Source organism: Muntiacus reevesi, chromosome 8, assembly GCF_963930625.1.
Source record: "Muntiacus reevesi chromosome 8, mMunRee1.1, whole genome shotgun sequence".
NCBI lineage: Eukaryota > Metazoa > Chordata > Mammalia > Artiodactyla > Cervidae > Muntiacus > Muntiacus reevesi.
In genome coordinates, this window is record NC_089256.1 from 8621731 (window position 1) to 8635536 (window position 13806).

The 13806-nt window shown below is 43.0% G+C and overlaps 1 protein-coding gene across 1 annotated transcript in view; it reads right to left on the reverse strand.

Annotated features, from left to right (window-relative positions):
* CLSTN2 (calsyntenin 2) overlaps positions 1–13806 on the reverse strand; it is a 712988-nt gene that overhangs the window by 14721 nt on the left and 684461 nt on the right. The window contains exons 11-12 of the mRNA XM_065942478.1: positions 7559–7707; positions 3017–3234 (exon numbers count right to left, since the gene is read on the reverse strand). Coding sequence (XP_065798550.1) covers positions 3017–3234; positions 7559–7707 — 367 coding nt within the window. The remainder of the gene's footprint in view (positions 1–3016; positions 3235–7558; positions 7708–13806) is intronic.

The window sequence follows — 13806 nt, forward strand, 5'->3', positions numbered from 1 at the left end:
TGCAGAGTTAGGTTATTTATTTGGCTTTTTTCTTGTTTCTTGAGGTAAGCCTGTATTGCTATGAACCTTCCCCTTAGTACTGCTTTTACAGTGTCCCATAGGTTTGGGGTTGTTGTGTTTTCATTTTCATTCATTTCTGTGCATATTTTGATTTCTTTTTTGATTTCTTCTATGATTTGTTGGTTATTCAGAAGTGTGTTATTTAGCCTTCATATGTTAGAATTTGGAAGGCAAAGTCTTAACCACTGGACCACCAGTTCGTGTGTGCTAAGTCGCTTCAGTCATTTCTGATTTGTGACCTTATGGACCATAGTCCTCCAGGCTCCTCCATCCATGGGATTCTCCAGGCAAAAATACTGGAGTGGGTTGCCATGCCCTCCTCCAGGGGATCTTCCTGACCCCAGGGAACCCACATCTTTCATGTCTCCTGCATTGGCTAGTTCTTTACCACCTTGGGAAGCCCTACTGGACCACCAGGGAAGTCCCCAGCCATGACTTTCTGATTTCACACTTTGTGAAAGTCTCAGCCTCTGGGCCATTGCTCTTCAAATGTTTTTGATGTTGTAGGCATTTATTAAAAAAATTTGTAAACTGAGATCATGTAAATAAGTATATTTATTCATTAAGCAGACTGTTGTATTTTGTGCATGATAAAACATTTATGAAAACAGAAATTTTAAAAGGATTCACAGAAGATGAGAGTTATTTTGAAATAATTATTTTATTTTTTTTAACTTTTAAGGAATACCCAAAATATTTTTTATTCTCACTGGATATATGTTAATAAATAGTTCCATATGCTTAATTTTAAAATGCTTGCCAGTGTCAGTGACTTTATGTATTGTTGGGAAAATCTAAAAGCACATTAATAAATACTTAACAAGGTCTATTATTAATAATGGTGCACATATATCTCTCTTTCAAATGGCATATGGTTTCTGGGGTTTCTCTGGAGCTATATCCTTCTGAGTCAGGTTGGGTCATCCTTGCTTCTAGGACCCCACGTGATTGACTGATTGCTCCCCCTAGGTAGAGGTGTGTTTACGCCACAATCTTCTCTTGTTCTCTCATGCTTGCATAATGGGCTTAATATTCCATTGGCAGTTTCCCCGATTCCCACTGCCCTAAGGGGACTGTTCTGGGCTGAGGAACTTATTGGAAAATCAGCCATGGTTAATCCTGGAGGAGCTCCTTGTCTGGTTATTAGTAAATAGATGATCACCAACCATGAGCTTGCCAATGTGTGTGAGAGGGAGTCTTAGTGGTTGGGGGGCATACAGAGTGGTTAGAGGTGTATAGTCTGGGGTCAGGCTGGGGGCTGACCCAGTGGTTGGCAGCTGCCCTCTGGAGGAGACATTGAAAGTAGACTGTTTTTTTCAGTAGTAATAGGGAATAGGACAGAGAAGGACCTTCCAGGCCAAGGACAGACCATGAGCAGATGTGTAAACTAACACAGAGGTGTTGGGGGAGAGAGGGGTGTGTGTGTCGTTGGCACTGAAACAGCACAGTAGGTGAATCCATGGGGGTAGAAGAAGGACGGTGGAGAGGGTCACTGGTGGAAGTGCCATTAGTGTGCTTGTTTACGGCACCCACAATAATCATTATTCTTACAACCATAAGAGTAAAATTTTAAAAGTGCTGATAATAGCTCTCAGGCACTTGGCTACATGTTTTGCATGCACTTCTCATAAATAGAAGGTGACACGTGGACCCATATAATTGCTTGTTGCTAGATTACCTGTATGCTGATGTCAGGCCTCGAGAATTCAGATACTCTTAGCTATGGCCTACAGCCCCTGCAATCAAAGTCTCTTCTTTTTCTGTCTGATTTCAGCCACAAATGAGGACCAGAGGGAAGGTCACATGACCGAATGCACCTTGGAATGTAACTGGAAAATGGTTCTGCCAAGCCAGTTGGCCCAACACCATCTATTTTTGTGAGCTTAGAAGGACAGACTTGCCAGGCATCCCATTCCTAGGGACCAGCATGGATTAAGGCAGTGGGTAATTAGGATTATTATAGGAGCAGCCCTTCAGGGACTCAGACCCACTGGCACTAGCACATCATTAGCAGCTGCTTTTGGAGGCAGAGATGGAGAGTTGAAAATATTGGAGGAGGAAGCAAAGATGGTTCTCAAATATATTCTCCCCGTAGCTCTGGCCCCAGAGGTTTCCTGCCTTCTTTCTTTATCTTTCCATCCTTCTTCCCCTACCAGCTGAATACACTATAGATTTCAGATCAATGCAGTGTTTCTTCCTAGCAGGTAATTCAAATTACTTTTACTGAACGGCCCTCCCAACAATGAAACCACTGGAAAGAACAATTGCAAAGTTCCCTGAGAGTTGAGAGTGATATTACTGAAGCATGTTTCTTCATGCTTCTTTAGCTTTTCTTCTGATCACCAGAATGATACATGCCTACTATAGACCATTTTGCAGCTGTAGAAAAGTGAACAGTAGAAACAAATGTGCTCTCCTGCTTCTCAGAGAATATCACTGTTATCCCTAGGTGTGTTTCCTTCTGGGCATTTTTCTATGTATTTTTTTTTTCTTGACATAGTTGTTATCAGTATGTGTGTAGATACTCTGTAATTCACTTCTTGCTTTTTTTTTTTTTTAAACTTACAGTTTGGCATAAGTGCCTCCCCTCCAGCATCATACCTCTTATGTGTTGTTGTAGTTCAGTCACTATGGTGTTTTTACTCTTTGTAACCCCATGGACTGCAGCATACCAATTCATGTTTGTCTTTCAACCATCTCCCTGAGTTTGCTCAAACTCACGTCCATTGACCCAGTGATGCCATGGCATCACCTCTTATGTGAGGGTACCACAATTTGCTGAGGCATTCGCTCCCCCTGTTATTTATCTGCATTATCTCCAGGATTTTTTGTTCTGTTCTAAATTACCCCACTATGGTGAACAATATTGTTGTCCTGAAGTGTGATTTGATAAGAAACATACTTTATGTAAGAATTTAAGGTCTACCACCCCTTGACTCAGTGTATGCACCTGTACCTGTGGTCCTCAAGTCACTGGGAGCCTCAGCTTTGGCGAAGGTGCTCACAATCTTGATGTCAGGGAAGAGGATCACTCCTCTGGTACTTTCAAACTGGGCAGCGGGTCTCCAGAAGCGGTCTGTGCCGTGGAGGGTGATCTGGGGCTCGACTGCCTGCAGCACCATCACGTAGGCGTCCATGTCGGGGATGCTGATACACACATCTTCTCCAAAGCACCTGGGGAAACAGCAGTCATTGCTGAAATCATCTATCATCCAATATGGACAAGTATACCTGCAACCACCTCTGGCCTTCAATGAGACATCCTGACTGCTTGAGAGCCTCTGACAATGTCAGCAGACATTCAAATTTAAAGTTACATTATTGGCTCAAGTGCTAAAGAATCCCTCTGCAGTGCAAGAGACATAGGAGACAGGGTTCAATCCCTGGGTCAGAAAGATCTCCTGGAGGAGGAAATGGCAACCCACTCCAGTATTCTCACCTGGGAAATAACATGTTTAATGGAGTCTGGTGGGCTACAGTGCACAGGGTCACAAAGAGTCAGATATGACTGAGCATGAACACATAGTCAAAACTACTAGCAATCTAGGAGAAATGGGAGTTTTCTATACCCAGCAACAAGTAACCATTAGACCTTTAATTATCCTTTAACAGAGTAATCAACAGCAACATTAATTAGACAACAACTGCTTGCTCTGTGCATAAGGATTTAGTAAACAAGTTGTCGTCTCGCTAGTTAGTTACAGCCATCTTACTAGGTGAGACCCCAGGGCTAGTCTCCCCTGTCTGCTGGAGCAGTATATATGTTCTGTCTCTATGAGGATATCACACACATGCATGCCTGTTCCAGATGTATCAGCAGACTGCTATTGTAACCACACTCCTTAGTCCTGATATACTGCCACAAAAATGTCTGGGAGCCAGGGTGGTGTGACAAGAGCAAAGCCTGGGAAGTGAGACAGGCAAGGGTCCACACCCGACTCTGCCACTCCTGGGCTCGGAGAATCTGGGCAGGGAGCACGACTGCTGCGAACCTCCGTCTCTTTATCTATACATTGGGACAATAATTATCTTATAGTAGTAAGGCTTGAGTGCAGGTGCCGTGTAGATAGGAAGCCACCCAAGAGCCTGCATCGTGGTTGGAGCTCAGTAAATGCTGACTGACTAACACTCTCTTCAGACCTCATCAGGCATGCGTGTCACTGGCATACTCTGTTGTTCCTTGCAACCAAGACCCAGGCTACATGGGGAACCCAAGGGTCTAGATGGATGCTCTGGGAGTGATAGTGAATTTCAGCTGGTGGCAGTCATCAACTTACATCCTTTGGCAAGGTTCCTGGGGGCAGGATAGGCTGAGCCACTCCATCTTCTTCTCCAGGGTGGGCTAGGTGTGGGCGTGGTGGTGGGCTCTTGCTCCCACTTGTTTTTTGGCCTTTGTGGCACCAGCAGCCCCTCTCCTTGCCAGTTTATGGAAGCCTGGTCCTAGAGCTGGAGACCAGCAGTCTGGTCTCTCTTCTTCACTACAGTGTAGGACTGACCTGGAGGTCAGCTACCTCCTCCCTATTGTAGCCTCCAGGGGTGGCCTTTAGTGTGGAGGTGGAGCACTTTCTCCATCACTAGAACTGTTGGATGTATTTACCATCTGTGAGCTTTGTTTTGGCATCTGTCCCAGGCCCCAGCAACCTGGTAGGCAGCAGACCCATCTTTCCCACCCTTCTTGCTGTCTTTCTGGGTCCTCCTAATGGCTCCAGGTGCCAGGTGATTCCCTTTGTGCTTCTCAGGAGTTTTTCTGGGATCCCTTTCCTAGCTGCCCTCCCACGCAGATGTTTGGCTGAGAAACATTTTGACAGACCAGAAAAGGTGTTATCTAAATGTCACAGTGATAATCTCATCTCCTTAATTTAACTCTGATCCCTGGGGACAAGAACTATGCCTTCTGTTTCTCTCGCACACTTATGGTATTTAGGAACTCTATCAAGGCTAGGTTGGTTAATTTAATTCAATTAATAAACATTTGTGAAGCATGATACTATATATAGAAAAATCCTAAAGATGCTACCAAAATCTATGAGAACTAATAAATGAATTCTGTAAGTTGCAGGATACAAAATTAATATACAGAAATCTGTTGCATTTCTATACACTAACAATGATCAGAAAAAGAAAAAGAAAACAATTTACAATTGCATCAGAAAGAATAAAATACCTAGGGATAAATCTAATTAAGAAGGTAGAATATCTGTACTCAGAAACTGCAAAACACTGATGAAAGAAATTAAAGATGTTACAAACAAATGGAAAGTTATGTATGGCATGTTCATGGATTGGAAGAATTAATATTATTAAAGTGAGCATCCAAAGCAATCTACAGATTCAATGCAATCTCTATCACAATGCCAAGGGTATTTTTTTTTTAACTAAACTGGAACAAAAAATTCTAAAATTTGTATAAAACCTTAAAAGATCTCAAAAAGCCAAAACAATCTTGACAAAGAGGAACAAAGCTGAAGTCACTGAAGTCATTCCCTGACTTCAGACTCTGCTGCCGATCTAGAGTGATCTGAACAGGTAAGGTACTGGCACAAAGAAAGACATGTAGATCAATGCAACGGAATAGAGAGCTCAGAACTGAGCTCATGCAGAGATGGTCAATTAATAAATGACAGAGGAAGCAAAAATATAAAATGAGGAAAAGACAGTTTCTTCAATAAATGATGTTGGAAAAACTGGACAGCTACATGCAAAAGAAACAAACTGGACTACTTTCTCACATCATACACAAAAATAAACTCAGAATGAGTAAGACCCAAAACATAAAACTCCTAGAAGAAACACAGGAAGTATGTTTCTTTGACTTCGGTCTCAGCAATATTATTTTGGATCTGTCTCCTCAGGTAACGGAAACAAAAGCAAAAATAAACACATGGGACAATATCCAACTAAAAAACTTTTGCACAGTGAAGGAAACTCTCAACAATATAAAAAGGCAGCCTAATGAATGGGAGAAGATATTTGCAAATGACGAATACAGCAAACGGGACTTCCCAGGTGGTACGGTGGTAAAGAATCTGCCTCCCAATGCAGGAGACGCAGGAGATGTGGGTTTGATCCCTGGGTTGGGAAGATCCTCTGGAATAGAAAATGGCAACCCACTTCAGGATTCTTGTCTGGAAAATTCCATGGACACAGGAGCCTGGTGGGTTGTAGACCATGGTGTCACAAAGAGTCAGACACAACTGAGCACACACACTATATAGTAAGGGGTTAACATCCAAAATATGCAAAGGACTCATACAACTCTACAGCAAAAACCAGATAACCCAACTGAAAGATGGGCAGAGGACATGAATAGACATTTTTTCAAAGATTTACAGATGGCCAACAGACACATGAAAAGATGTTCAGTATCACTAATCATCAGGGAAATGTGAATCAAAACCACTAGGTACCACCTCACCCCTATCATAATGGCTAATAGCAAAAATAAACAATAAGTGTTGGTGAGGAGGTAGAGTAAAGGAAGCCTCTATGCACTACTGGTGGGAATGCAAACTGCTGCTGCCACTGGGGTAAACAGTGTGGAGGGTCCTCATAAAGACTAAACATAGAATTGCTGTATAGTCCAGCAATTTCATTTCTGAGTATTTTCCTGAACAGTGCTACTTTGATAAGGTATGTGCACACTGATGTTCACTGCAGCATTATTTACATTCATTAACTATGATATGGAAGCAGTCTAACTATCCAAGGATAGATGGATAAAGAAGATGTGGATTTGTATATTTATGGTAAATACATATTTGTGTGTATATGTATATAGTATATATATTTAAAATATAATTATACAGACATATTTATTTATATAGTATATATCTAATATATATTAATGCTATAGCAATAATAAATTATATATATATATTATATATATACAATGGAATATTACTAAGTCATAGAAAGAATAAAATCTTACAGTTTGCAACAATATGAATAGAGGATGTTACGTTAAGTGACATAAGTCAGACAGAGAAAGACTGTAGGATTTCACTTAAATGTGGAATCTAAAAAACCAAACAAAACCAGATTCATAGATACAGAGAACAAACAGATGGTGGCCAGGAGGGTGGGGGTTGGGGTTGGGGTGAAATATGGGAAGGAGGTTAAGAGGTACGCACCTCCAGTTATAAAAGATCCACAGGGATGTGACATACAGCATAAGGAATATGCTCAATAGCATTGTAATAACTTTGTATAGTGACATATGATTACCAGATTTATCATGGTTATCATTTCATAATGTATGCAAATGTCAGATCACTATGCAGTACACCTGAAACTAACATAGTATTTTATATCAATTATATTTCACTTAAAAACAAAACCAAACAAAAGGAGAACACAAATCCATTGGGGTGGCCTCAAAGGGACAGTAGAGAAGCTGCCAGCAGCTGAAGACAGGTGAACCCTAGTTTGCAAGAGAATATTCCCCAGGGACTATCCCTGATGCCTTGGCTGGGCCCCAGGCTGCCCAGCGTCCACTCACTGGACTTTGGAAGAGACTTTCAGGCGCCGCACACCCGCAGTTGGGAACTGCCTGGAGTTGATGTAGGAGACCTTCTGGAGGGCATGGTTGATATTTCCGATGTCATCACCTTCCATCACCAGGACGGACTGCGAGGGGTTGAAATGATACTGGAAGACAGGGTATCACAGGAGAGAATGGTCAGTCATGTTCACAGTTCCACAGAGACCCTCCATCTCCATACAAAGGCCACTGAAGCATCTCCAGAGCTTGTGGAAGTGTGGCAGCTGTGTGCACAGTGGCTGTTTTAATCCCTCAAACAATCTATACTCTCCCCTGGTGGACTTTGGAACTCTCCACTGTAAGATACCCTGGGATTATAAACTCCTGGTAATACCACCCGGAGCCACAGGATGAATCTTTTTAGTCATCATGCTCCTGTGGTCCAGCCTTTGGTGGGCTCATGCTCAAGGCTACTATGAGTTCCTTCTCAGAAACTTTCAGCTCCTGGACTGCCCACCCCTTCAGCTGACAGCCTGGAAACCAGGGACTTCAGCTCCTTCTGCTGTCTTGACTTTGACCTTAAACTGCTCCTCCATTCACCCTGCACTCCACTTCCTCACCCCATGTCCCATCTTTTCAGCTTCCAGTCATAAAGTTCATTTTTAAGTTAACGGCCTTCTCTCTCTCTTAGATCTGATTCTTGATCTTGCCTTCTTGGTGCTAAACTTTGGCTTCCTAGGAAGCCAAATATCTAATCACTTGATATTTACACACCTGTCAGCTGCCTATCTGTCCCATTTGGGGTCCCTGGTATCGGACATTCAGTGAAGGTCAGAGGGCTCTGATGCTCCCCACTGAGTCATTTGGGTTCTCTCACCAGATAAACTCAATCCAAACTTCTATCTCTTCCATGGTATTATTCCATCCTCCAGCAGTTACTTTATTTTTGAATGAAGCATGGAGAACCGCTTTTGTACTAATCTGAGTTACTGACCTTGACACACTTCTGAGTAATAACTATTAGGAACTGCTATCAATAATATGTCAGGGACTTATCTGTGGATTCAGATTTTGTATCCAGTACTTGTGTCATAGGAAAGAGAGACATGGATATATTTTAATGTAGCTACTTGCCAACAATTATTTATATTTTTGAATAGATAACATATCCACATGGTTCAAATATATATATGGATATATGCGTGTATATATGGGTCTTCCCTGGTGGTTCAGTGATAAAGAACTTGCCTGTCAATGCAGGAGACATGGATTTGATCCCTGGGTTAGGAAGATCCCGTGGAGAAAGAAATGGCAACCCACTCCAGTATTCTTCCTGGAAAATCCCATGGACAGAGAAGCCTGAAAGACTACAGTCCATGGGATCACAAAGAGTCAGACATGACTGAACGACTAGACAACAACAACAGTGTGTGTGTGTGTGTATGTGTGTATGTGTGTGTGCGCACGCGTGCATGTGCACGTGTGTGTATGCTAAGTGAAACTGTCCATCTTATTTTTATCTCCTGTGAAACTAATTTCCCCAACCCCATCCCACAGGCGATTGCTGTTCCATTAATTTCTTAGTGACAAATTGCATTATTATTCATCATTAGTTACTTCTCCTCCTAGGGAAAGGCTTATGCAAGCCTGTCAACAGGTTTGATCATGTAACTTATGGTACCCTTCTGCAGGATATACATTTTTGTCCTGTTGCACTCAATAGTGAACATGTGACTTGCTTGGCTAACAAAAAGTGGGCCAGTGTATTATTCGGTTCACAACTTGGGTGGAAGATTTAACAGCCAGTTAATTCATGGTGCCATGTCCCTTTCCCTCTGCCATGAAACTTGCAAAGTTCCCCAATGGTCTAACAACCTGGGTCTCACAGTGAGGCGGGTATGGATAAGAGTTGCAGCTAATCTTTAGCGGACAGGAAGTGTGCACAATGAAAAAAAAGATTCTATATATTCCATTGAAATTTTAAAGTCATTTGTTACTGCAGCATAACATAGCCTATCCTGACAGTTATATTTAAGCATTTAATGAATGTGTAATCAATGAATATAGATTCCCATTTTTCTTCTTTCTTCCACCAAAGATAGCTGGTTACATGCTATACTGTATTTTGCTTTTTCACTTAGCTTGTGTCTTAGAGGTCTTTTCTTTTCTTTTTTAAAGTTGTATAATATTATTTAATATTAAATAATCTAACCAGTCTTCTAATATGAACATTTGGGTTGTTTCCAATCTTCTACTAATAATGCCACAGTGAATAATCTTTTATATATAACAATTTTAAAGTGTGTAAATATATCTGTAGAATAAATTCCTGTGAGTGAAATTGCTAGGTCAAAGGATATATGCAGTTTAAATTTTAACAATGTTGCCAAATCTCTCTTTGCTAGGGATTATATCACTATACCCTCCCTCTCATGGTGTATGAGAATGCTCTTTTCTCAACAGAAAGAATGCTCTTTTCTCAAAACCTCAACAGAAGAGCATGCTGTCAAACTAGGATTTTTGCCAATCTGACAGGTGATAAATACTATCTTGTGTAGTTTTATTTTGCAGTGCTCTTTCCAGGAAGTAGACTCAGTATATTCTGAAGGATTTAAGGGAAACATCTATTTTAGCTTTTCCCTGATATGACCTGGATGTCTTCACAAGAGCTTCTCATTCTGTGTCTGGACCCCACTAGGATGTAGATGTCTCATGAGCACTGTGGAGCCATTGCACATGGCAACCCACTCCAGTGTTCTTGCCTGGAAAATGCCATGGTCAGGGGAGCCTGGTGGGCTATAGACCACGGGCTTGCAAAGTTGGACGCGACTGAGCACACACAACGCACATGGTGGCCCCCAGCCAACAGACGCTCAGTCTCTGTCTCTTTCAAGTATCATGCTAGTGTTTCATTGTTATGTTCTCCTTAAAGCCTCCCTGCTTCCCTCACTTATGTCCCCACTGGGTTCCTATAGTGCCTATGAAATGGTTTGTTGTTGTTTAGTCGCTAAGTCATGTCTGACTCTTTTGGGACCCCATGGACTGTAGCCCAGCAGGCTCCTCTGTCCATGGGATTTCCCAGGCAAGAATACTGGAGTGCCTTGCCATTTCCTTCTCAGGGGGAGCTTCCTGACCCAAGGATTGAACCTGCGACTTCTGCATTGTCAGGAGGATTCTTTACTCCTGAGCTACTTGGGAAGCTCACATGACGATAGTATAATTATAGTGCAGTGACCATGCACTGAGGATGGGAGCTGTGACTCTTATCCCTGAATCTCAGAACCTCATCCTGAGTGCCCAGAAGCCCCTGTTAGATGAATGAGTGATGGTCTTCCAACCCATATTTTACTCAGTATTTTTCTTTTTACTCCCCAAAAGGACTTTTTTTTGGCCACTTGTCTTTTCAGTCAAGCCTTGGCGCAATTCATCATCAGTGCTTCCCAAACCCTGTTCTCCTTTCCTTCCTGGGCTTCCTGGAGGCTGTAGGTCTCAGCTGCCTCAGGCCACCTGCAGGTGGGCCAAGTTGCCGTCTGCCCAGTGGCAAGTGAGAGGAAGTGATGCAGCCACTCTGGGCTGAGGTAGTGAAGAGCCCTGCTGGACGCCCCAGCTGTTTTCTTTCTCAACTCTGGTGTTCTAGGTAGAAAGCCTACCTCATTTCCCTGACTTAGGGTGGGAGAAAAATAAACTTTTAAGCACTAAGTGATAGAGTTTTCAAGTCATTTGCCATTGCAATCGTTTGATCCATTAGAAGAATTCAGCCCTTCCTTCCCAGGCATGAGTCATGTCCCCCAAGGCTATGTGGTACTTTTGAAAGGTCATGGGCTGTGTAGACTTTGTACCCCAGGTCCAGAACAAGCTACAGAATACAGCTTGGGACTATTCACTTCCCCTTTCTGGACTTCATTTCTTCATTGAAAATAATGGGGATATTAATATCTACCTGTCTGGAGCTTAAGTGAGATAATGTATATAAAGTATCTAGCACTTAAAAAAAGGTACTCATTCTATAATAGTTTTTATTATAATTCTTAATACTATAACTATTTCTGCACTGAGGCTTTGCCTATGCTGGTGCCATTGCCTTCACTGTTCATCGTTCCCTGTGATCCAGTTTTCTCCCATCCTCAAAGCCCTGAGCAGAGTCTCTCTGAGCTGTGACATGTGGTCCCAAGCACTGTTCCCTGTGTTGGATTTGGGAACCTACGGGCATATGCACAGCCTTTGGGTGATGGCTACAGTGGGCCCCCAGCTGGCTTCTCTCTTGCTGGGGCTGACTCACTAGCTTAGAGTGCTCAGCTGCGGAGATGCCACACACTGGTGAATCATCAGTAGTTCGCAGTGCTTTACAAATCATCCATTTCTGATCTGAGCAGATTCAAGATCATTCTTCTAAACATACCACTTAAGTTTCTATGTCTTCCCCTGCCCTCATCTCTACCATCCCTGCTATGGAAGTCTTCTGGTGCTTTTGCTGTCTATCTCCTCCCCCAGCAGATTGCAAGCACCTCCAGGGCAGGATCGGCTGACTTTGTCAGCATCACCAAGGTCCAGTACACAATAAGCATGAGACAAGATGATGTCCCCTGCAGAAAAGGCTGATTTCTGAGCCTTGCATGAGGGCTGCATAGGAAAATCACGCAGTGCTTCCAGAGGGATGGACTGGCAGCAGCCCGTGGCATCAGCATCAGCAGAAGGCATTCGCACTGCAGGCTCCTTGAGAGAGGATGGGTTAGGGAATGTGTCGGATCCCTGATGAATACACAATTCTAATGAATACACAATTCTGGCTTCCAGAGCATCCCAAAGACTGCCACAGGACACAACGTGGGCGCTGGCCTGGCCATCAACACATTTTCTTACAAGATCAATAAAATCCTCCACTAGAGTAGGTTTTCTTTGTGTGCTTGTGTTGTCTTTTGTGGCATGACTGAAGGTCCGGCTCTGGTGCTACAGGACACAGAATGGTATTGGCATTACCAGAGGGGCAGGCGATGGCTTCTAGGGAATCAGCGCTCACTCAGCCTGGAAAGCTGGTCTGTAGCCAGTGGTTCCTTTTTTTGAACCAAGGAGTGATTAGACAGATGGCCTTTGCAGAACGGTCAGCTGTCCTGGAGGGTCAGGCTGGGACATCAGTGAAGTCCCTGCCCAAAGCCCTGGCCTGTTCTTGGGGAACAGACTGGCTATGGCACTCTGGGCATGTTACCCTTCCCTTGATCACCTGCCAGCTTTTCTGTGCTGGGCTGGAGGAAGATTCACCACAATAGAGGCTATTCTGTTGCAAATATCACCCAGACTGACTTTTCAAAAGAAGCTGGGGCAGCAGCAATGCCCACTGCAAGGTCAACCCATCAGGAGAAGGGAACTGATTTGTTCAGAGCCTATTTAACAGGTTTTCTAGGGGAGATTTGTATCTATACCTCATCTATATGGATATCTTTGCTATATCTGATATATAAATATATGTAAGAATATATAAAACATATGTATTATTCAATTCTTATATTGCTGCACAATGATATTAAGTCCATTTTACACATGAGGGAATTGGGGTTTAAAGGATTAAAGTACCTTGCCCAAGGTCACCCTGCTCAGAAATATCCATACTGTGCTTTGAATCTAGAAGTGTTTTGTCCCAAAGTTCTTTCCCACACTTCCACACCAGAGATGGCAAATTGGCAGGGATGAGGCTATGAAAATCAGAAGCAGATTTTCCTCAGGAATGTGGCGATTCCACTGTGTCTTGTATGGGTACATAACAGCAACCACCTTGGCCATTTACTCACTCCAGACAAGCTGGTGAAATATCCAGAAATGCACATTTTCCAGAGGAAAACAAGTGAGAAGAGGAACCTGCCTGGGTCCATGTGAGCAATCAAGATATTTCCTTAGTTCGTGGGAGGCTCTGGCTTCTTTGGACTAGCCAGAAAGGAAGGAGGAGTCTGGGAGCCAGCAGGGAAAACACTGCATGCATGCTCAGTTGCTTCAGTCATGTCTGAAACTCTTTGCGATCCCATGGACCATAGCCTGCCAGGCTCCTGTGTCCATGGGATTCTCCAGGCAAGAATACTGGAGTGGGTTGTCATGCCCTTCTCCAGAGGATCTTCCCAACCCAGGGATTGAACCTGAGTCTCCTGCTGTCTCCTGCATTGCAGGCGGATTCTTTATCCCTGGGCCACCAGGGAAGCCCAGAGAAAACACTAGTCATTATTCAAAAACAAAATGAGGGATAAGAGGGAGTACAGGTAAGAAGCAATTTTAATCATTTT